Below are 21705 nucleotides of genomic sequence, written 5' to 3'. Positions count from 1 at the left end.
TTGCAGGTTATAAAGTCAGAATTGCGTGAAATAAAGTCGCAATTGCGTGTTATAAAGTCACAATTGCGAGATATAAAGTCAGAATTGCGAGATATTAAGTCAGAATTGCGTGTTATAAAGTCACAATTGCGAGATATAAAGTCAGAATTGCGTGATATAAAGTCGCAATTGCGTGTTGTAAAGTCAGAATTGCGAGATATAAAGTCAGAATTGCAAGATATAAAGTCAGAATTGCGTGATATAAAGTCAGAATTGCGTGATATAAAGTCGCAATTGCGTGTTGTAAAGTCAGAATTGCGAGATATAAAGTCAGAATTGCGAGATATAAAGTCAGAATTGCGAGATATAAAGTCAGAATTGCGAGATATAAAGTCAGAATTGCGAGATATAAAGTCAGAATTGCGAGATATAAAGTCAGAATTGCGAGATATAAAGTCAGAATTGCGTGATATAAAGTCGCAATTGCGTGTTGTAAAGTCAGAATTGCGAGATATAAAGTCAGAATTGCGAGATATAAAGTCAGAATTGTGTGATATAAAGTTGCAATTGCGTGTTGTAAAGTCAGAATTTTGAGATATAAACTATTCTGAGGGGAAAAAGTTATTTTTTTTCCCCTTAGAATTGGCCTGATAACTCGCAATTGTGAGTTTATATCTCACAATTCTGAGAAAAGATGTCAGAATTTCGAGATATAAACTCGCAATTATTTCCTTTCTGGACAAGGACAGTATACCGTACATACATTTTCAATGGAGGGACAGAAAGCTCTCGGACTAAATGTAAAATATCTTAAACCGTGTCCCGAAGATGAACGGTGGTCTTACGGGCTTGGGACGACATGAGGGCGAGTCATTAATGACATACTTTTCATTTTTGGGTGAACTAACCCTTTAAATGCCCACTGTCAATTAATTGCCACCTACCAATTCACAAAAACAAGTTCCACCTTTTTTGTGTTGATTTTCCTGTCGCTGTATACAGTAGTAAAATGCATTGCATTTCATGTTGACTGTTCCATGATAAGGAATCTGACTTTAAACTCAAGCCGCCGTCACTCATGACCTTCTCTAATGTTCCTGCATTTCCTGTGTTTTCTGTGTTGTGATGTTCTCAGGTACTGCCACAGTCACTATGATCCAGCAGCAAACGGCAATAAAGATGTGAGTGCTACTCGGCCACTTTCCACCACTGTTATTTCAACTGGTTTCATTTTAACATGGTAATTCTACATGTTGTGTAGTGTTGAATAATGCAACAGCCTCAAACACCAGGAGACGTTTCTGATTTCTGCAGCCCGAAATGAATAATTTGCTGCTGCTTTGTGGCATGTTTTTGTGTTGTTTTGTAGTGAAAACCCACCAGCAATCATGATGTACTTATTGTTAGTGAAAGTAAGAGTAGAATTACGGCTAAATATTTTGCGCATTACTGAAGTTTGAGTCCTGCTCCCAATGGTGACATCAGCATAGAAATACTCATAATTTGCTTTGCTGCAAATACAGAATTGTGTTAGACACAATAGCTTGTACACTCACTAAATCAGTGCATTATGTGTTTATTTACTGATTGTTATAAATGTTTTTAATTATTCATGTTTTTACAGTTTAATAGTTATATCATTTATCTATTGTTGTAATATATGTATATATATATATTTGTTTTACAAATTATAATAGTAAATTAGTGATTGCATTTTCTCTAAATATAAAAAAGTACATACACTCCAAAAATTAAGCCTTTTTTCAAGATTTACACATCTCAATTAATAATTTAGAATAAAACTTAAATTTAAACCTATTTTACCCTTTTTTAATTTATGAATACGAATCACATAAACTAAATGGTCCATTCCCTTGTTCCACTAGAATTTATACAAAATGTTTTAAGCTCAATTTTGTTTTAACTCATTTAAAATTCTTGTAAATGTAAGGATTATTCAATTCAACTTGATGGAATTTTACTATTAATTGAAATAGAAATTAATTACTATTAAAACTTTTTTATTGTATCCAGTAAAATAATTTGCTTTGTAATCTACTAGTGAAATCAGATATTATGAGGACTAACAAAATATTCACCCTAGTTTACATTAAACTCAGTATTATATATAGTAGTTTAACACTATAATTAAACCACTAGAATCTTTCATTTCATCACACGCGTTTAACATGTAAATATAAAAGTGTAGGTTGTGAATTAATCATTTGAAAGTATAACAATTATGGAAATTAGACATGCAAAAACACACACCTCAATTGAACTCTTTAGTTACATTGTGTCATTTGTGATGAGACTTTGTTTTCGTTCATTGAATTGACCATCTTTAATATTTTCTATAGTCACTCTCGCATACATTATTCATTCAGTATTCGAGTGGCTGCTGTAAGCTGTTGTGTGAGAGTAACTGTAAACATGGTTGTCAATCCCAAACACTGTGTGAATGCAGCCAAGTGGAAATGAGTTTAAATGTTAACAGAGTCTGTCTGTAGGTGTATCTGTCCCTCCTGCGCATGTATCTGTCTCCACCGGACGTGCACTTCCTCGGGCCCATAAAGATGGAGTTATGTGAGCCACAAGCCAACCTCCAGGCGGCCCTGAACGTCCTTCAGCTCCACCACAGCAAACTGAACACCACCAAAGTGAGTTTCCACCAAACACCAGCCAGCATCCGCATAGCAGAACCCTGGAATAAAACACACACACTTGAGGTGTTTTCACACAGTCCTCTTTAAAAGAACCAAACTCACACTCCTTTAAGTGCACCAAGAGCTCAACCAAGTGAAGAAGTTCTCTTCACGTTCACACTGTCCCAGTCCTTGAAAGAGGACTTAGATCCTTTTTTGGTCCACTTGAGTAAGAGTGTGGTCTCAGATCTCTTTGTGTTTATACTGTTTTCTTTTTGGATCTAGTCCAGTTCAGTGTTTGATTGATGGCTGAGCCGGGGTGCAAACGTGTCCTAATTTGGTGTTTCTCAGTCTTGGGTGGTATTTCATACTTGTGTGGTTCTATGTACATTTTCTCAGTTTTAAGAAAGCAAATATACAGTAACCAACTGAAATAGTCAAATTGAATAAAGGCTGCTTTTCCTGCAGTTCCTGGATGTCAACGTTGAATTTAATGTCGAATTTGAACCATTGAATTTGTGGAAGCGAATTTGCAAAGCGAAATAAAATGGACCGAAAATTTCCTGTTGAATATTATAGGTTGTATTTTTAAACAGTTTGAATATTTTGGAAGTGAAATATGAAAGGTAAATATGGATTTTTTAATTTTTAATAATGAAAATGTGTTTGAAAGGTTTTGAATTGAAATATTCACAGCTTAAATATTCAACCATGCTGAATTTCAGCCCATAAAAATGCAATGTATTAAAATGCAAGCATGGTTAATGCAATGCTTATTTTTTTCAAGTAGTGCAATTCAACAGGCTTTTTAGTTTCAAAAACATTCGGCATTATTTTATTTCCATAGAATCGCTTTCAGAACGATTTGGTAACACTTTATAATAACTGCATGCTATTAATCATTTGTTAAGCATGAGTAAACAGTTAATTCATCATTTATAAAGCATTAATAGACATTAATAAGCAGTTTATAAATACAGCTATAAACACTTTTTTTCTTGATTTATAAGCATATCTACAATGCGTTTAATAATTGTATTTTCATACTTTGTTAATGATCAATTAATAATTTCTAAATGAAGTATAACATTATTTACAAACAAGAGTTGTCAGTCATTCATAAGATCACTTAGAAAGTGTAAGTAAATGCAGGTAGTTATAAAGCATTTAGTAGTGGTCAGTTAACTATTTTGTGAGCTAATCTAAAGTGAGGACTATTCATGCCTTGTAAAGAATTTATAAAGGAGATTTGAAGGCGCATCAATCTTCTTAACAGTAAAATGTAACAAACACAAAGCAGTGATACAGAACATAGAAATATTTAACAGCCTTTAAATCTCCTTTATAAATGCTTTACAAGGCATGAATAGTCCTCACTTTGGATGAGCTCACAAACATAGTTAACTGACCACTACTAAATGCTTTATAACTACCCGAATTAACCCTGAATTACAGTATAAATACATGTTAATAAAGCATTTATTAACACACTAAGTAACCATCACTATATGTCTGAATAATAAGATGTATGAATGTACATTTAAATAGTTTATTAATCATTTACTTACACGTTCTAAGTAATCTTATGAACCACTGAAAACTCCTAAATAACTGGTTTATAAAAAATGCAATTATTCATTTAGAAATAATAAATTGATCATTAATAAAGGATGAAAATACAGTTATTAAATAAATTATAGATATGCTTGTAAATCAAGAAGAAAGCATTTATAGCTGTATTTATAAACTGCTTATTAATGTCTATTAATGCTTTATGAATGATGAATTAACTGTTTACTCATGCTTAACTAATGATTATTAGCGTGTAGTTATTATAAAGTGTTACCAATGATTTTTTTCTCAGCTGATGAATGATATAAACATTGGCAGCCAATCAGAATCCATCCTGCATTTAAAGAGCTCGAGCATTTAAAGCGACAGATGACAAAACTGCAGTGTGTGTTAGAATAAACAGAATGATATCATCCACCGGTGTGAACGCTAATATAGTTATATCGTTCTTGGTGTAAACGGACCTTAAGTGTGTGTTGCCAGCCCCAATTAAATAAGACTGAGAGAGTGTGTGAGGGAGTGAAGCATGTGCTGTAGACGTGCAGAGAGAGAACGGAGAGTGTGTGTGTTGAAGTGCTACACAGTTCAATCCTGCTGATGTCAACACATCGTTTAAGATGCCGGCGGAGGAAACGAGACCCAGTGTTGGCATGTTGTCAGATGCCACTGAGCTCTGAACATATGCGTTACTGTGTGGGAAACATCCGTGGAAACATTTACATGAACAGAACCGTCCAAACCACATGCAGAATCCACGGCGATGTTTAAATGCTCGTCTCTGTCTCCTTCATAAGGCCATAAACCTGCTTCCAGCCAACACACAGATCCGCGAGATCAAGGTGTTCCTGGAGAGTGTGTTGGAGGAGAAGGCTGGAAGGAAGCGCTTCGACCAGGTCCTGAAGAGCCTCCTACAGGCCGAGTTCCTGCGGGTATGCTTACTCCTGAACAGTGCTTTGGTCTGATACCTAAATGATTGATTCATTTCCTTCTGAAGCTGTGTTAATTCAATTCTGTGTTTTAAAACACTGTATCGATGCATCTCTATTTTTATTTTTTTCAAATTACAGTTACTTGCCGAAAAAATCTAGCTTGTCACTGGAAAAGAAAGTACTAAAACAGACTCTACAGAATTTTTTTTTTTTTAATTAGTAGCATCACTAATTCCGATCCAACCTGTCCCGTATATTTATTTGAATGTGGTCCTAATATATATATATATTTTACATGTTTTACATGTTAGCATCTTTCTTTAGTGTGTATTGTAATGTTGTTGTTTGAGCATGAAAAAGGTCTCTCCTACATCATTTCCACCAAAAAATGCTGGTTCAAAGTTGGTTCAATTTGCGAACCTACTCAGAACGTGTTTGTTTTTCCACTGACTAGAGAGCCCAGCGAACGACGTCGTTACGTCACTGTGTCCGTCGCTATACGTCTTAGCTTTCCCATTCCCGTCGTGTTGTTGGTCACAATAACCCCGCCCCCGACGTAAGCATGACGTGGTCAAAGAACGGCTCTAGTCCAGCAAAGAGTTGGTGCCGCTTTGGAACCAATTTTCCTGGCCGAGAACCGGTTCTTTGGCTGTCGAAACATAAAGAACTGGTTTACGAGGAGACACCGGCTCCGAACCGGCTCTCAAAATGCTTTGGTGGAAAAGGGGTAACCAAAGCACAAAGTCCCTCCGGCGGGAGTTATTCTCTATATCAGTGTCAGTGTTTCTGAACTCCTGAAACATTGTAGTCTTGAGTTTCTTCCGGGAACGAACACGTCACAATATTCCTCATTTAAATAATTAATACGCAGAAAAAAGGGGCGGGGCCTAGGTGAGTTAGTTAGTAACTCACCTAGGCTGGTTCACTAATTTTAAACATAGATGGCTCTGATTTGGAGGCACAGACTAAATTAAAAAACTTGGGAGTTATATTCGATTCTAGTCTGTCCTTTGACTCTCATGTGCGGTACATTGTTAAGAACTCTTTTTTTCATCTCAGAAATATTGCTAGACTCCGCTCTATGTTATCCCTCTCAGTGACTGAAAGGCTTATTAATACTTTTGTTTTTTCTCGCATTGACTACTGCAATGCACTTCTTGCTGGGGTTCCTAAAACCACACTGAACAAATTACAATGTGTACAAAATTCTGCTGCTAGGATCTTGACTGGAAGCAGGAGAAATGAGCATATTACACCGATTTTAAAGTCTTTGCACTGGCTCCCGGTCAGGTTCCGAGTTGATTTTAAAATCCTTATGCTCACATATAAGGCACTGCATGGTCTGGCACCTCAGTATCTGTCTGCGCTTTTAACTTTATACACACCCAAGCGTAATTTACGCTCCTCACAAGCTGGTCTATTGGCAGTCCCACAGACTCGGTTGCGTACTGTAGGGGATAGGGCTTTCTCATCCTATGCTCCTAGGCTTTGGAATGCACTCCCTCCTAATATCAGAGATGCACAGTCTTTAAGTATTTTCAAATCTCTTTTAAAAACGCATTGTTTTAGGTTAGCTTTTCCTTGACTTTTATTTTACTTTGTTTATTTTTATTATTATTATTATTATTATTATTATTATTATTATTTATTTTTTTATTTATTTTTATTTTTTGAGTGTTGTATTTTAATGTTGTATTTTAATTTGGCTTGTTCTATTATGTAAAGCGCCTTGAGAAGCTGCTTTAAAGGCGCTATATAAGAATAAAGTTATTATAGTAGTGTGTTGAAACGGGCGGTTATGGTAATTTCCCAAATACGCTCGAAGTGCTTGACCAATCACAACACACTTCTCCAGCCGACCAATCAGAGCACACTGTGCTTTTCAGAAGGAGGGGCTTCACAGAGACAAAAACTAAACAGGGGTGCGTTTCCCAAAGCCAACTATGGTCGCAAGTTCCGTCGTTACCAATAGAGTTCAATGGAAATTGCGATCATAGTTGGATAACGATGCTTTCGGGAAACGCACTCAGGGCTCTCAAGTGTCACGCATTGAGCGTGACAGTCACTCATTTCGGTCTTTTGTCACGCTCTCCCGCAACACATTGTATTTCTCACGCTGAAAAACTATTTGTAATATATTTAATATGCCGCAGCGCCCAATACTCTGGCCGCGCCGCTCTCAATGTGGAACCGGCATGAATCAAGCGCGTTTCCTCTGGTGTTGTTCGTCGAGCTACACAATAGCCAATCAGAAAATAGCTCTATTGTATCTGTGTAAGATTTAACGCAACAACCAATGACAAAAATGTATCCAACTCCCCCCCCTCCCCCCCCCCCGTCGGCTGGGTATACGTCCCATCCGTCCGTAAACCCCAATCCCCAAGGCTGGGTGTCACTCTTACCGGTCTTCAAAAATTGAGAGCCCTGCGCACTCCAGAGCGTTACTGACAGACTGGGAAGAGAGGAGCTGCAACAATGGAGAACATGGGAAAAATTTGTTTTTTTAACATTCAAGCTTAAAACATATACTAGTATAGCCCAAAAACAAAATCCAGACTTTGTAAAAGTGCATAATATGTCCCCTTTAATAACTTTTGATTTGTCCGTGTGCAGGTGCAGGAGGAACGTATCTTTCACCAGCAGGTGAAGTGTGTCATCACAGATGAAAAGACCTGCAGAGTGTGCAAGAAGAAGATCGGAAACAGGTGTGCCTCACATTATTGCAATGATCATTTACATAATGCATTTGCCTAGTTACACCACGAACTGGCCTTTCAGTCAGCCTGGCACAAATGGCACACTTTATATGCACTTACGGCCTTGTGGACTTACAATGGCGACCGTAGGGTCGATATGCGCCTTCGATCACGAGAGTGTGGACTTGTAGGAAGACCGCGAGTGCTTAGGGTGCCATTTAGGACAGGGCCAAAGTTTTTCGGTTTGCGTCTTTATTAAATGCATTACATCCATGTGTGATTACATAAAACACGCACAACAAAAGATGAATCAAGTAGGGGTGTAACGGTTCACAAAATTCACGGTTCGGTTCGATACGATACACTTGTGTCACGGTTCGGTTCGGTACGTTTCCGATAGGCTACAGCAAAAAGAAAGAAATGCCAGAGAAATTTCCTTGATTTAATTTTTTTTATTATATTTTTATTAAAACTAACATCATAAAGTATGATATTTTTTAACTTTGAGCAATGATGGAGCTATACTTGACTTTTCTTAGGAGCATATAAAACAAAAACAGCTCCTTGGACAAAATGAAATGTAATAGTAGTTATAAACAAAGGTTTATTTTAGTTCAGATTAACATTTGAGGGCAGCAATTGTATTCATAATGTCAAAATAAAACCGACGTAATGTTACTTGAAAGCATTATAGCCTAGGCTACTATTCCTGCCACACTCCCATGGTTACAGCTAGTAGTGTTACTACAGTAAACCCATGGTGAATGCTGCTGATCTGTGGACACTGGATAGTTCATTCATGGCACAATGTTTCTTCCTGGTTTCCACGTCAGTGCTGTTTGATCCGTTAATAACGGAGAAATGTGAATGTTTCTCACTAGATCTCGCAGCGATGTTAGTACTTCAGTGGCGAACTCAAATGCTTTCTTTACTGGATTTGGTTCCGCTTACATTACATTTCCCATTTGATGTTGGGCAATGTTGTGGTCACGCCAGCGTCTCTTACGTTATGAGCGTTTACATTTGAAGTAACGAAATTTTGGTCGGCAGGAAAAATGGTCCAACGAACCGTTCGGTTCAAAAATGCGTACCGGAAACCGAACCGAAAGCCTCGTACCGAACGGTTCAATACGAATACGTGTATCGTTACAACCCTAGAATCAAGCCAAAATTAGTCTGATGATTCATATTACTTAAGTTAAATTCTGAACTATTGAATTGAATATGAAATTATTGTTTTCTGGTTTCATCAAGCTGTCAGATTAACACAACCGTTTCCTGGTGGAGAATCTGACATATTGCTGCAATGTGGAGTTGTATTCATTGGAGTGGATGCACAATGTTTGTCCTTAACAATATCTGTGACTGGAATTAATGCATGTATTTTAAAGGGATAGTTCACCCAAAAATTAAAATTCTGTCATCGTTTACTCGCCCTCATGTCGATCCAAACCCATAAGTATTTAGTTAACCTTCGAAACACAAATTAAGATAGTTTTAATGAAACCCGTAGAGGAAAAAAACACGTCCGAAACCAAGTCTCTGAGAAAACTGTACAGTTGTGCTCTATTAGTGCTCAATATGATTGAAGGACTGTTTATGGGGATGTACTGTATGAATACTGTGTCTTCTTCATGTCCAGTGCCTTTGCCAGGTATCCAAACGGTGTGGTGGTTCACTACTTCTGCTGTAAGGATCGCAACATGTGTCCAGCAGAGTAGAGGAAGACCGTGGACACACTCCCTCAGATGAACACAGCAAACATCAAGCGTCTGTGTGAAAACACACCGAAGGAAACGCTCTCTCTCTCTCTCTCTCTCTCTCTCTCTCACTCTTTACATCTGCCTGATGCAATTCATCTAAAAACTCTGGACTGTGAGATGTAAATCAGATTTATGAAGTGCATTACTTTGAAAGCTTTGCCTGAATGCACAACACAAACTGTGGCTTCCTTCGTTCCCCTGAGAAACGCTTATCTTCTCTTTTCCCTCATGTGTGTGTGTGTGTGTGTGTGTGTGTGGTCGGCATCCAGGCTCGCAGGACTGGGCTTGTAGGTGCTGCTCTGCTTCACTCAGTTAGCTTGAGATGAAATCAGACGCCAGATAAACCCTTAATGTGGCCTGTCGTACAGAAAGGTCAGCGCCTGCACACAACACACCTGCGGCTACGGCCCGTCCGACGGAAGGATGAATGCTTGCATGGACGTTCAGAGATCACTTACAGCTAGAAGTCTGCTTTTTTTTTTAAGCAATGCCAAAAAGCTTGGTATTGTGTCTGAAGTTGTTCTAGTGGTATGAGGTTTTGGAGAGCTCTACAATCATGGTAGCGTGCCACTTTTTTTTTTTTTTTCTGGTTACTCAAGTGGCTTTAATTTATTATTAACACACTGTCTAAACGTGTCCAGGAATGTGTCACCTATGTGTGCAATTGCGTCGCAATTCCTAACACATGTGTCCAACTAACACTGTTTTAAAATGCTTGTGCTTTCAGTCAACTGTAAACCATGACCTGGACTGTTGCTCAAACAAAGGCACGCTCACTGACATTAGACCTTTATAACAGGCCTGAAATGTTTCGGTGGATATGGATGTGAATGTGTAGATTGTACATTGAACCCGAGGTGGAAGATGAACCTAATAAACATGTATCTTCTCTTATGAGTGCGAGTGTCATATGTTTGAACTGTAGGAGTGATGCTGTGGAACAAACCTGAGACGGCGATCTCTTTTTGACTTGGACCTCCTGCAAGAAACCACACAGAAACATGCTGAACGTCACACAACGCACTATAACCACTTTTCTCTTTGATTCTGGGCTGTGAGATCAATGAGATCGTATTGTAGTTTTATAATCATTTGAATTAGTTTTATCTGTATATTTTATGGTTTCATTTTAAATTGAATTAAAGTTTTAGTCATTTTGTTTGGTTATTTTATTAGTTTTTAAATATGTCTATGCAGTTTTTATTAACTTGTATTTCAGGTTTAGTTTTTATTGCACTCTTTGGTGGGGTTCAACATAGAACCAGTGTTTTTGCTCAATTTTAAAGAACTCTTTATGCCAAAAAGGTTCTATATAAGGATAAATGTAAAGAGAAGTGAAAAGCCTCTACAGATACTAGAAATCATGAAAAATGGTAATAATTGGGCCTAATTTGACTTTATAATGTGAAGTTTATATTGTTTTTTCCTCTGAAGTCATGTTTGATCACGCGAGTTTCTGTGAGATCTGGTGTCTGTGAGGTTTGCCACTTTGAAATCGCTACTACTAGTGTGTACGTCCTGAGGATTATACTGTTAAAAATTATTTGAAATCATTTTGTCTCCCCTGGTTTTAAAATAGGTTTAGATTTTGAAAATCGTCTAGTGTGTCCCAGGCCTTAGCCAGAGATCAGTTCTGATGATTATAAGATCTGGCGTCTGTGAAATCATCTAAGAAGAACCAGCACATGCTACAACATACAGTGACACTGATCCTCATGTGCTTCAAGATCGGCTAAACCCAAAGCATTCTGATACATTATGAGTCACGCTGAACCAATGATCTCAGGCCAAACCTCGTAAATGATTCAACCTTTACAGATAGTTGCTTATTTGAAATACTAAAAGTGAAGTTCCAACATATCCTCATTGTGTATTGTGTTTGGAGGCTGCTGCTTCTACGAGTGCAGTGCGGTGGTCAGAGTCCATTGCCAGCAGGTATAATAATAATACTGGTAGTTGGCTTTAGTCCAAAACTGTAAATACAATGTAGACACAGTCAAAGACGTCCGTTACAGTGCTGTACTCTATCTGAAGACGCTCCATGTTATTCATTTTGTTTCCTTGTGTTCTCTATTTGGAGATTTAAAGGGGAGCTATTATGCCCTGCTATAACGGTTTGATTTTCGTTTTCTACTAGTTTTTATACTTTGTAAAAAGTATTTTTGCTACTTTGTTGTTCTACTAGAAAAGGGTTTTCATGCTTGAATGTTAAAAAAAAACATTATTTTCCCCATATTCTCCATTGTTGCAGCTCCTCTCTTCACAGTCTGACAGTAACGCTCTGTTTAGTTCCTGTCTCTGTGAAGTCCCTCCTTCTGAAAAGCACAGTGTGCTCTGATTGGTCGGCTGGAGCAGTGTGTTGTGATTGGTCAAGCACTTCGAATGTGTTGGGGAAATTACCATAACCGCCAGTTTCAACACACTACTAACTAACTCAACCAGGCCCCGCCCCTTTATTCTGCGCATGAATTATTTAAATGAGGAAGATTGTGACGTGTTTGTTCCCGGAAGAAACTCAAGACTACAATGGAGGCGTTTCAGGAGTTCAGAAACACTCACACTCCCGCCGGAAGGACTTTCTGCTTTGGAGGAGAGACCCTTTTTCATGCTCAAACAACAAAGTTTGCATAACTGGATATTACTGCTGATAATTTCTATCGTAAAACTTTGTAAAATATTAAATGTTTTGCTACTTACATCTTACTTACCACTCACTCTTTCACTACTAAAACTGAAGTGTTGCTATGGAATTAACACACGTCTTCTGTGAACCGTAAGCCCCGCCTTCTTTGATTTGATTGGCTCAGTCATTGACGAGTGCTGTTAAACCGCTAAAGCAGACTTTTTGTCACCCACAACAACCGGACCGGTGTGTAATGGAGTGCAGAGCAGCCTCAAGAATACTGAGTGGGACAATGTGGTCATTTTTAACTATTGGGGAGTTGTCCCTCAATGCCTGTGGTGGTTAACTAGAGAAAGATGAACATGTGAAAAAGCATAATAGGTCTCTTTAAAAAAACACAGACTTATTACATTTGTTTACATTATTTAATATAATGGTAAATCCATTTTTAACTTTGAAATATATTTTGGAATAGAATAGAATTTAATAGAATAGAACTTTGAAATGAACTTAGAAAAGAACATTGAAATATCTTTTGGAATAGAATAGAATAGACAAATAAAATAGAATAGAATAGAACTTTAATATTTTTACATCTGAAGAAAGTGTGAGTGGTGCTTGCAATGCAAAACTCATTATCATGATGCTAAGATCTTCTGAGTGGATTTCAGCACACTGCTATACGGTTGCTATGGTGTTGTTGTGGGTGGTTGCTAGGTGGTCGCTTGGCTGAGTTTTTTGCTCCCAAGAAAAGTAAAACAGTATGAATTTTTCTACACTTGAGCCAGCAGAAGAGAAACCAATAGGAGATGTGTGTGTGTGCTTTGGCAGCAGGGTTGTAAATGCCAGCTGTGGCTCTGAGAGGATTAAGAGGATCATGTGGTTCATTCTAGAGGCTGTTCCAGGATCAGGTGAAGCTTGCTTCTCCTTTTCCAGTGAAACAATGAAGAAACTGCAGTCATCAACGAAACCACTAATTAACTGAGTTTGAGCCTATTTCTTCTTCTTTTCTTGTAGAGCTTTTCCATAAAATGAAGCTTTCCTCTTGCTGCTTGATGTGGGGCCTCCTCGTCTACTTAGGGAAGTGTTATGTGTAGTTGAACCTTTTGTTTTAACTGTTTTAACTTCTCAAGTCGCTGTTCCATCAATCCTGAAACACACAGTAGTGAATCCACTCCGCAAAAAGGCTAGTTCAGATCCCTATATTTTAGATAACTATCGGGCAATTTCAAAATTACCATTTTTATCAAAAGTAATGGAAAAGGCTGTTTTCCATCAATTGACTGTATTTTTAAGTGAGAATAACTTCTTAGATAAGTTTCAGTCTGGTTTCAGACAACATCACAGTGCAGAGTCAGCTTTGCTGAAGGTGTTGAATGATCTTTTGTTGGCTGTGGATTCGGGTAACTGTGTAATTTTGTTTCTTTTGGACTTCAGTGCAGCTTTTGATACCGTTGGCCATGCTTTCTTGCTTGAACGGTTGAGTAACTGCGTAGGAATTCAAGGTACCGCATTGAATTGGTTCAAATCCTTTCTTTCTGATAGAACATTTTCAGTGGAAGTTGGGAATTTTTCTTCCTCTTCTGTACCTCTAACTTGTGGTGTACCTCAGGGCTCTATTTTGGGCCCGCTGTTGTCGCTGTATTTGCTCCCGTTTTTTTTTTTTATAGGCTTGATTTTTCGATTTTTCATTCCTTAGCATTTGTATGCGGATGACACCCAGGTGTACCTCCCTTTGAAAAATGGAAATAATTATGACACACTCTCTGTTGAACTGTCTTGAGGAGGTAAGATGCTGGCTGGCAGCTAATTTTCTAACATTAAATGACTCTAAAACTGAAATTGTATAGTTTTTGGACCACCAGCTTCTATTATACAGATAAATGACCATCTTTAACTGGGAATTCTCAGGCTCATGCCAAAAATTTGGGAGTGATTTTTGATAACGCCCTTAAATTCGACAAACAAATCAATTCAGTAGTGAAGAGAAGCTTTTATCATCTCAGATCCATTGTGAAATTAAAAGCGTTTTTAACAGTAAAAGATTTGGAGACAGTGATTCATGCATTTATTTCCTTCAGGCTGGATTATTGTAACGCACTGTACCTTGGTGTGGCTAAGTCTTCCTTATCCCGCCTGCAACTGGAACAAAACGCTGCCGCCAGGCTTCTCACTGGAAAGAGGGAACATATTTCACCTGTTCTTGCTTCGCTTCACTGGTTGCCGGTCGAATACCGTGTTAAGTTCAAGGTTTTGTTGTATGTGTATAAGGAGTTCAATGGCCAGGCTCCTCACTACATTACAGATCTTCTTCTCCACCGGAGATGTTTTAGGCCCTTGAGGTCTTCAAACAAGTTGATGCTGACTGTGCCACGATCTAGAAGGAAGTTAAAGGGTGATCGTGCCTTCTCTGTTGCTGCTCCACGTCTGTGGAATGATTTGCTAGAACACTTAAGGCTGTCTTCAAATGTTGCTTTAAATCTTTACTAAAGACTTATTTTTTCTCTGTGGCTTTTGGTTCAATGTAATTTTATGAAATTTTGCGTGTTCCTGTTTGTTTATGTATTTTCTTGTCTGAAGTGATTGTACAGCACTTTGGTCAGCAGTGGCTGTTTTAAACGTGCTCTATATAAAAGTGCCTTGCCTCGTCTTAATTGAACTGTCTGGAAAACGTTGACGCTGGGATGGGAACAGCTGTCGCACATTATCAGAGCTGCTGATGGGCTGAATGACCTCATACGAGGAAAGAACCAGCAGAAGAAACTCCTCTCTGACTGCCAGACTGCAGATGTTGATGAGCAACAGCCTAACCCTGTAAACCTGCAGAGGTGAAACACTCATGAACACAACAGCAGGAACACACTGAGAGCTGATGCTGGAGAACCCTGACATATCTAGAAAAGAACTTAGAAAAGAACTTTGAAATATCTTTTTTTGGAATAGAATAGAATAGAATAGAAATTTGAAAGGAACTTAGAAAAGAACTTTGAAATATCTTTTTTTGGAATAGAATAGAATAGAACATAACTTTGAAAGGAACTTAAAAAAGAACGTACATATCTTCTTTTGGAATAGAATAGAATAGAACTTTGAAAGGAACTTAGAAAAGAACTTTGAAATATCTTTTTTAATAGAATAGAATAGAATAGATCTTTGAAAGGACCTTAGAAAAGAACTTAGAAAATAACTTTGAAATATCTTTTTTTGTAATAGAATAGAATAGAACTTTGAAAGGAACTTAGAAAAGAACTTAGAAAATAACTTTGAAATTTCTTTTTTTAGAATAGAATAGAATAGAACATAACTTTGAAAGGAACTTAAAAAAGAACGTACATATCTTCTTTTGGAATAGAATAGAATAGAACGTTGAAAGGAACTTAGAAAAGAACTTAGAAAAGAACTTTGAAATATCTTTTTTTGGAATAGAATAGAATAGAATAGAATAGAACTTTGAAAGGACCTTAGAAAAGAACTTAGAAAAGAACTTTGAAATATCTTTTTGGAATAGAATAGAATAGAATAGAATAGAATAGAATAGAATAGAATAGAACAGAACAGAACTTTGAAAGGAACTTAAAAAAGAACGTACATATCTTCTTTTGGAATAGTATAGAATAGAATAGACCTTTGAAAGGAACTTAGAAAAGAACTTAGAAAAGAACTTTGAATTATCTTTTTTTGGAATGGAATAGAATACAATAGAATAGAACAGAACTTTGAAAGGAACTTAAAAAAGAATGTGCATATCTTCTTTTGGAATGGAATAGAATAGAATACAATACAATGGAATAGAATAGAACAGAACTTCGAAAAGAACTGAGAAAAGAACTTTGAAATATCTTTTTTGGAATAGAATAGAACAGAACAGGACAGAACTAAGGAACTTAAAAAAGAACGTACATATCTTCTTTTGGAATAGAATAGAATAGATTTTTTTTCACATGACAAAAAAATGATTGTCCCATGATGGAAGTAGTGGATTATGTTGTGAATATAAGAAGGGATTATTTGCGTTAGGCAATTTTTTGTTCAATGAATTTTAGTCTGCAAACTGTCAAATATAAGAAAACATCTTGACACTAGAAGAACTGTAACCAATCTGTACATTCATTTAGTTCACAAATGCCATTAAACCTTATAGGACCTTTATTGTATTCATCAAAGGACATTACATAGATCAGAAGTGACAGTAAGTTACAATAGTAATATTTCTATTTCAAATAAATGCTGTTCTATTAATTTTTATATTCATCAAAGGATCCTGAAAAAAGTTTCCACAAACAAATATATACATTTTTCACACAAAATCAGGGTTTCCGACTGTATTTAGGAATTTGGCGAACAGGGTACATCAATTGTGAATCTCATTTAGAAATAAATAAATAAAACAGCTCATGTTCAGTTTGACCTCCTGTGGTGTCAGTCACTCTTTTCTGAATCACCCTTTCGTGGATCATTTGTAGAAAATGAATGAATGAATGAATGAATGAATGAATGAATGAACTGCTTAAAGACCCACTCCGATGAAAATAATGTTTTTCTAGGTGTTAACATGTTCTTGTGGCATTTTTCTGATGTTAGAGGACATATCTTGAGAAAAATAAGCTCAAAGTTGTATTTCTGAGTATTTCTACATTCGAATGGCTGTGAATCAGCTCAGACGCTAAAATGCCGGCTAAAATAGACTGGAGTTGTGACGTAGTAACTCCACTGGGCGACTCCACACGCGACGTCTTGGAGTGAAATAATGATCGGTGATCGGTGATAACTTTGATTAACTTCGGATAATAATAATTAACGTGTATATAATACTGTTGCCCCACCGGTATTGGGGGTGTAAGCTAGCGGGAGAGACGGAGCTCTCAGCAACGGGCAGGGGGAGGGTCGTCTCCGTGCCAACGGCTCCGCCCACAACGCAGAGGCGAATTGCTAATGAGCTACTGCCGCTCTGCTGAAGCGAAGTCCCAGAAAACGGCACAGGTTTTGTGATTTTGGCTAGAAATGGCATAATCATAATTTAAAGACCACTGGGAATGTTTAAAAATAGCTCAAAATATGATCGGAGTGGGACTTTAAGAGTATATTTACATATGACAAAACACTTTTGTTTGTTTGTTTCTTTTTTAATAAAAGATTTTAAATAACTCTATGATCTATAGAATCATCTGAAAGTTACTGTATTCTTGGCACACGTGATGTGTGTGATGTAATGTGATCTGATGTGTGTAATCAGATGTGTGTGAGGAGAGGCGGGCTCTAGGACCTGCGCGAAAGCCGCCAGAGATCCGCTCGATCAGCGCAGCTCTAGTCTGGAGAGGCTGTCACTGCGCTCGGCTTCATCATCATCATCTTCCTCCTCATCACCGAAAACACACACACACGCACGCACGCGGAGCGGGTCGCCAGCGCTCGGAGCCGCTCATGATGCGCAGGATTCGGGCCAACGCCATCCTCATCCTCACCGTGGCCTGGATCCTCGGCACCTTCTATTACCTGTGGCAGGACAGCAAACCCTCCTCTTCATCCTCCTCCTCTTCCTCGGGCTCCCAGCTGAAGATCCACGGGCTGAAGTCCTCCTCCGGGAGGCTGGAAGAGCGCACTCTTCCTCTGATCGTGAGTAACGGTGGTGGTGATGATGATGATGATGATGATGATGATGATGATCTTCATGACTGATGTTCACTGCACATGCTCAACATCACTGCTGTAATGCGCGCGTGTATGCATGTTGACTACAGCAGCTTTCACTGCTGGTATATGGAGCTAGTGTGTGTGTGTGTGTGTGGTTCTCATCAGCGTGATGTCAGGTGCATAAGAGGCTTTTCCTTAAGCCAGTTGCAGGTGTGTGTGTGTGTGTGTGTTTGCAGATCCATGTGCTGCTTTTGTTGGGATTTAACCTACTATCCAGGCTAGATCAGTAACAGCCTGTGTCATATCAGCAATCCAATAATTAGACATTTGTATTCTGGATTCATATCTGGATTTCATATTTTAATTAGGAACTAGTCCTAACATATTCTAATTAGAATTTTCTTATATTCTTATAAAGGTCTTTAATATCTATGGAACCTTTCAAATGCACAAAAGGTTATTTATGATGGAAAAAGGTTCAGATTATTAAAAAGTTCTTTACATCAAGAAAAAAAAATCAAAAACGATTATTTTAAGATCTAACCGCTGAAAGTTTCTTCTATACGGCATCTCTGCAAAAAAAAAAAAAAAACTTTTGGAACCTTCATTTTTAAAAGTCTAGATTTCAACATTTCTAATATGTAATATTTCTAATATATAATAGTAGGCAACTGTAATAGTAGCTCCAATAGAACTGGGGGAAAATGTTCAAACTTGATTTTATAGAAAATATAGGATTTTAAACCTTCCAACCCTGACTGATCATCCAGTGGTTGTTGAGGAAGATCTGCTTCAAACTCATCCTGACACGCAGTGTAAATGACAGAGTCAGATCCTGTGTGTGTGAGGTGTGTGTTCTGCAGGACAGCTGTTTGCTGTTTGTTTGGCTCTTCTCACAGTTGGACTCCACATTCATCATGTCGAGGGCAAACGCTCAGGTTTGACTTCTCAGTCTGCTGGCTTCAGAAAGATCACAGAATCAAGGAATCTAAAGTTAAATGTGAAAATGCAGATGCTTTACAGAAGACCCGAGAATCCTGCATCCCTGAACTGTGTCCTGTGTCCATGGCAACAGAGCATCAGTCGTGTGACGCCGGCCACCAACGAGTGTGTGTGTCATGACAAACACACAGATATGTGTGTTTACATGCACAGGAGATAATGGTCAAATGAGTCTTCAATGCCTTTATCCTGCGGCCTTGGCCATTATGATCTACAGAGAAAATATTATACATTCATCTTAACATATTGAATTTGACCAGTGGTTTCTTAATAATTACAGATAATTCTTATATAAAGTTCAGTTTAATATAGTCTCTAATATGTTAAAGTGGATGGGATGGCCAATGTAGATATATATTTCTGATATTGGCTAATGCAATTTAATTACAGGAACTGTGATCTACACATATATATGTGGCCTATTAATATTTCAACATATTTTAAAAATTTGTAAATAAATCAAAGAATAATGGAATGCGCTTCTTTTTTTTTTTTTACTTCACAATTTGACGGAAACTTGTAATTCGGTGATGTCACTTTTAAAGAAAGACTGCTCGCCCACACACACACACACACTGTACGCATCTATAGACTAAACACGTAATACACACGTGAACGCCGTCACCGTTTTCACAGATTCACGTTTTTGAAGTTTACACGGAGATGATAACGGTATCGTTTTCAAAAGTTATTTCAAAAAACCTATTTCAAAGTCTGCGTTCTCAGGCCACCAAAACGCCAACGTTCACATTTTTCTAAGTTAATAACTAATGATTTTTACAACAGAAATGAATCAATTAGAAACCTACTAGATCTACTGTACAGCAGAAACAATCTCTGCTGCATTATTCTCCTGTCATCACTGTAAAGATGCTTTGAAACAATCTGTATTGTAAACAGCGCTATATAAATGAAGGTGACTTGTTGTTGTTTGGGAAATTCACTAGCAATTTCTGACTGAAAATGATTTCTACACCAATCATTTTTTTCAGTGTTGGCTGTTTATGAACCGAGAACAAGCGAATGCAGATTTATAAGCCTGGTTGTCATTCGACTCATAACACAGAGTCTATTACTAATACGAATTCTCCAGCGTTGGCTTGTCCTCATAATACCCCATTAGCGGAGCGCTGTGAAGGGACAGTAATGCTCTCCTTTACCTCGAGTAATCCCGCTCTGATATCTGATCCACCCTGGAAGAGAAGATGAAATGATTGTGCACTCTCTATTAATGACACGAGTGCATTAACAAGTCCTGAACGAATCGGATAGCCTATATATGTGCTTTATCACAGCCATACGCAGTAATTCAAGCTGGTTTTTTATGGACAGTGTCTCTGGAGCATTGTTGCACAACGCATTTAAATAATTGCCCAGAGCCAATAGCAGCTCTTCCCTGTACGGAGCACTTCATGCAGTGCATCAATCTCAGCTATTCTTTTATGAGGGGAACAGATACTGAAATATCATCTCTCTCATGCTCTATTGTGTTCAGTTTAGGAGGAAGAGGAACAGATGCACTTCCCGCACCACTGGGAATTTATTAGATGCGTCTTTTATGCAAAGTGTGCATATCAGAGTGTTTGTTTCAGTGAGCAATATTTGCTTTCGCCAACTTCCCCCAGCATGTTCCTCCCGAGCACAAACTGATCAAATCAGTGCAGTTCTGCTAATGGCCTGGTTTGGTTTTGTTGTACTTTGTCCACTTGATGCATGTAAACAGTCCGAAACGCTTGGACACACACACAACACACACCAGATGTGTCTTATCAGGGCTGTTACTGGCTCGACTGAACGGGTTGATCAGTCACTGTTATGAAGTGAAGCAATGCAATACAGCATTATATTAACTCCTCTGTACAAATGACCTACAAAGGTTGTTTCAATTCAAATTTCGGTCAAATATGGAATAACCCAACCGTTGGGTTAAAAATGTAATTAAAAAACGTTACCCAACCTAACTTTACCCAAATTTGGGTTGAAACAAGCCGGCATTCTTTATGTGCAGTAACATCACAGATTATGAAGTGCTTGCTGTAATAATAATAATAATAATAATAAAAAGCAGATACTATATAAATAAATATTATGATAATAATAAAACATTGTGCATTTAAAATGTCATGATAATATAATTTGTAATTTTAAGGGTAAAAAATACTTAATTAATAGATATCGCCATATTTCCACAGTTGATTACATAAAAGAAAATTAATCAGAAAAGCCAGGTTCAGAATTATTCTTTCATACTGTTGACATTAAAGATGAAGGTTTTTACTGAGGGGATTTTGGATATCTCTTTTCACCACTTCATTAATGTTCATGTTTTAGCAATAAAATGTTTATGCAAGTGCTACTTAAAAGTAGATTTCTGGGGAGAAAAATGATTTAGAAAAAACGACCTTTGAAGATAATTGAAATCTACAGATATGATAACCAGTGTATTTTGGATGTTTTCTTTCCAGTAGTCTGAACAACATGTTGTGAAAAGCCCATAGCCCATGATACCACAATTGCCCAGAGCATGAGGAACACACAACACACACCGTCAGGGGTTATCCGTGTTCACTTTGGTTTTAGTTCAGTTTCCTTGGTTTTCATCAGTTTCTATGGTTATTCATTGTTTGATCAGTGTTTGGTTTGGTTGTGAGTGTTTTGTTCTGGTCATTGTCCATTCTCATCACGTTTATATCGGTTGCTCTGTTCGTGTTCTTTGCCTAGAGGGTTTTGTTAAATAAATCTTTACAGTGCTGCTGCATTTTGTTCTTGCGACCGACTTCGACACACACCAAAGGTTCCAGAAAGATGTTCTGCAGTCGTTCCTGTGCATCTTAGCTGAAGAACAGAGAGTGTGTGTGCTGAAGC

The 21705-nt window shown here is 37.7% G+C and overlaps 2 protein-coding genes across 3 annotated transcripts in view; both read left to right on the top strand.

Annotated features, from left to right (window-relative positions):
- vps39 (VPS39 subunit of HOPS complex) overlaps positions 1-10478 on the top strand; it is a 31755-nt gene extending 21277 nt beyond the window's left edge. For both annotated transcript variants that reach the window (XM_056255869.1, XM_056255871.1), the window contains 5 exons: positions 1115-1160; positions 2490-2639; positions 4991-5125; positions 7739-7830; positions 9464-10478. In XM_056255869.1, coding sequence (XP_056111844.1) covers positions 1115-1160; positions 2490-2639; positions 4991-5125; positions 7739-7830; positions 9464-9542 — 502 coding nt within the window. In that variant the 3' untranslated portion in view covers positions 9543-10478. The remainder of the gene's footprint in view (positions 1-1114; positions 1161-2489; positions 2640-4990; positions 5126-7738; positions 7831-9463) is intronic.
- A 7022-nt stretch (positions 10479-17500) lies between these two features.
- galnt16 (UDP-N-acetyl-alpha-D-galactosamine:polypeptide N-acetylgalactosaminyltransferase 16) overlaps positions 17501-21705 on the top strand; it is a 55783-nt gene continuing 51578 nt past the window's right edge. Inside the window, exon 1 of the mRNA XM_056255868.1 lies at positions 17501-17820. Within this exon, the coding sequence (XP_056111843.1) occupies positions 17629-17820 (192 nt within the window). The 5' untranslated portion in view covers positions 17501-17628. The remainder of the gene's footprint in view (positions 17821-21705) is intronic.

The sequence above is a fragment of the Rhinichthys klamathensis genome, unplaced genomic scaffold, assembly GCF_029890125.1.
Source record: "Rhinichthys klamathensis goyatoka isolate OS25496 unplaced genomic scaffold, OSU_Roscu_1.1 h1tg000123l_1, whole genome shotgun sequence".
NCBI lineage: Eukaryota > Metazoa > Chordata > Actinopteri > Cypriniformes > Leuciscidae > Rhinichthys > Rhinichthys klamathensis.
The sequence above is the reverse complement of the archived record's forward strand: the minus strand, read 5'-3'. Positions and strand labels throughout refer to the sequence as shown.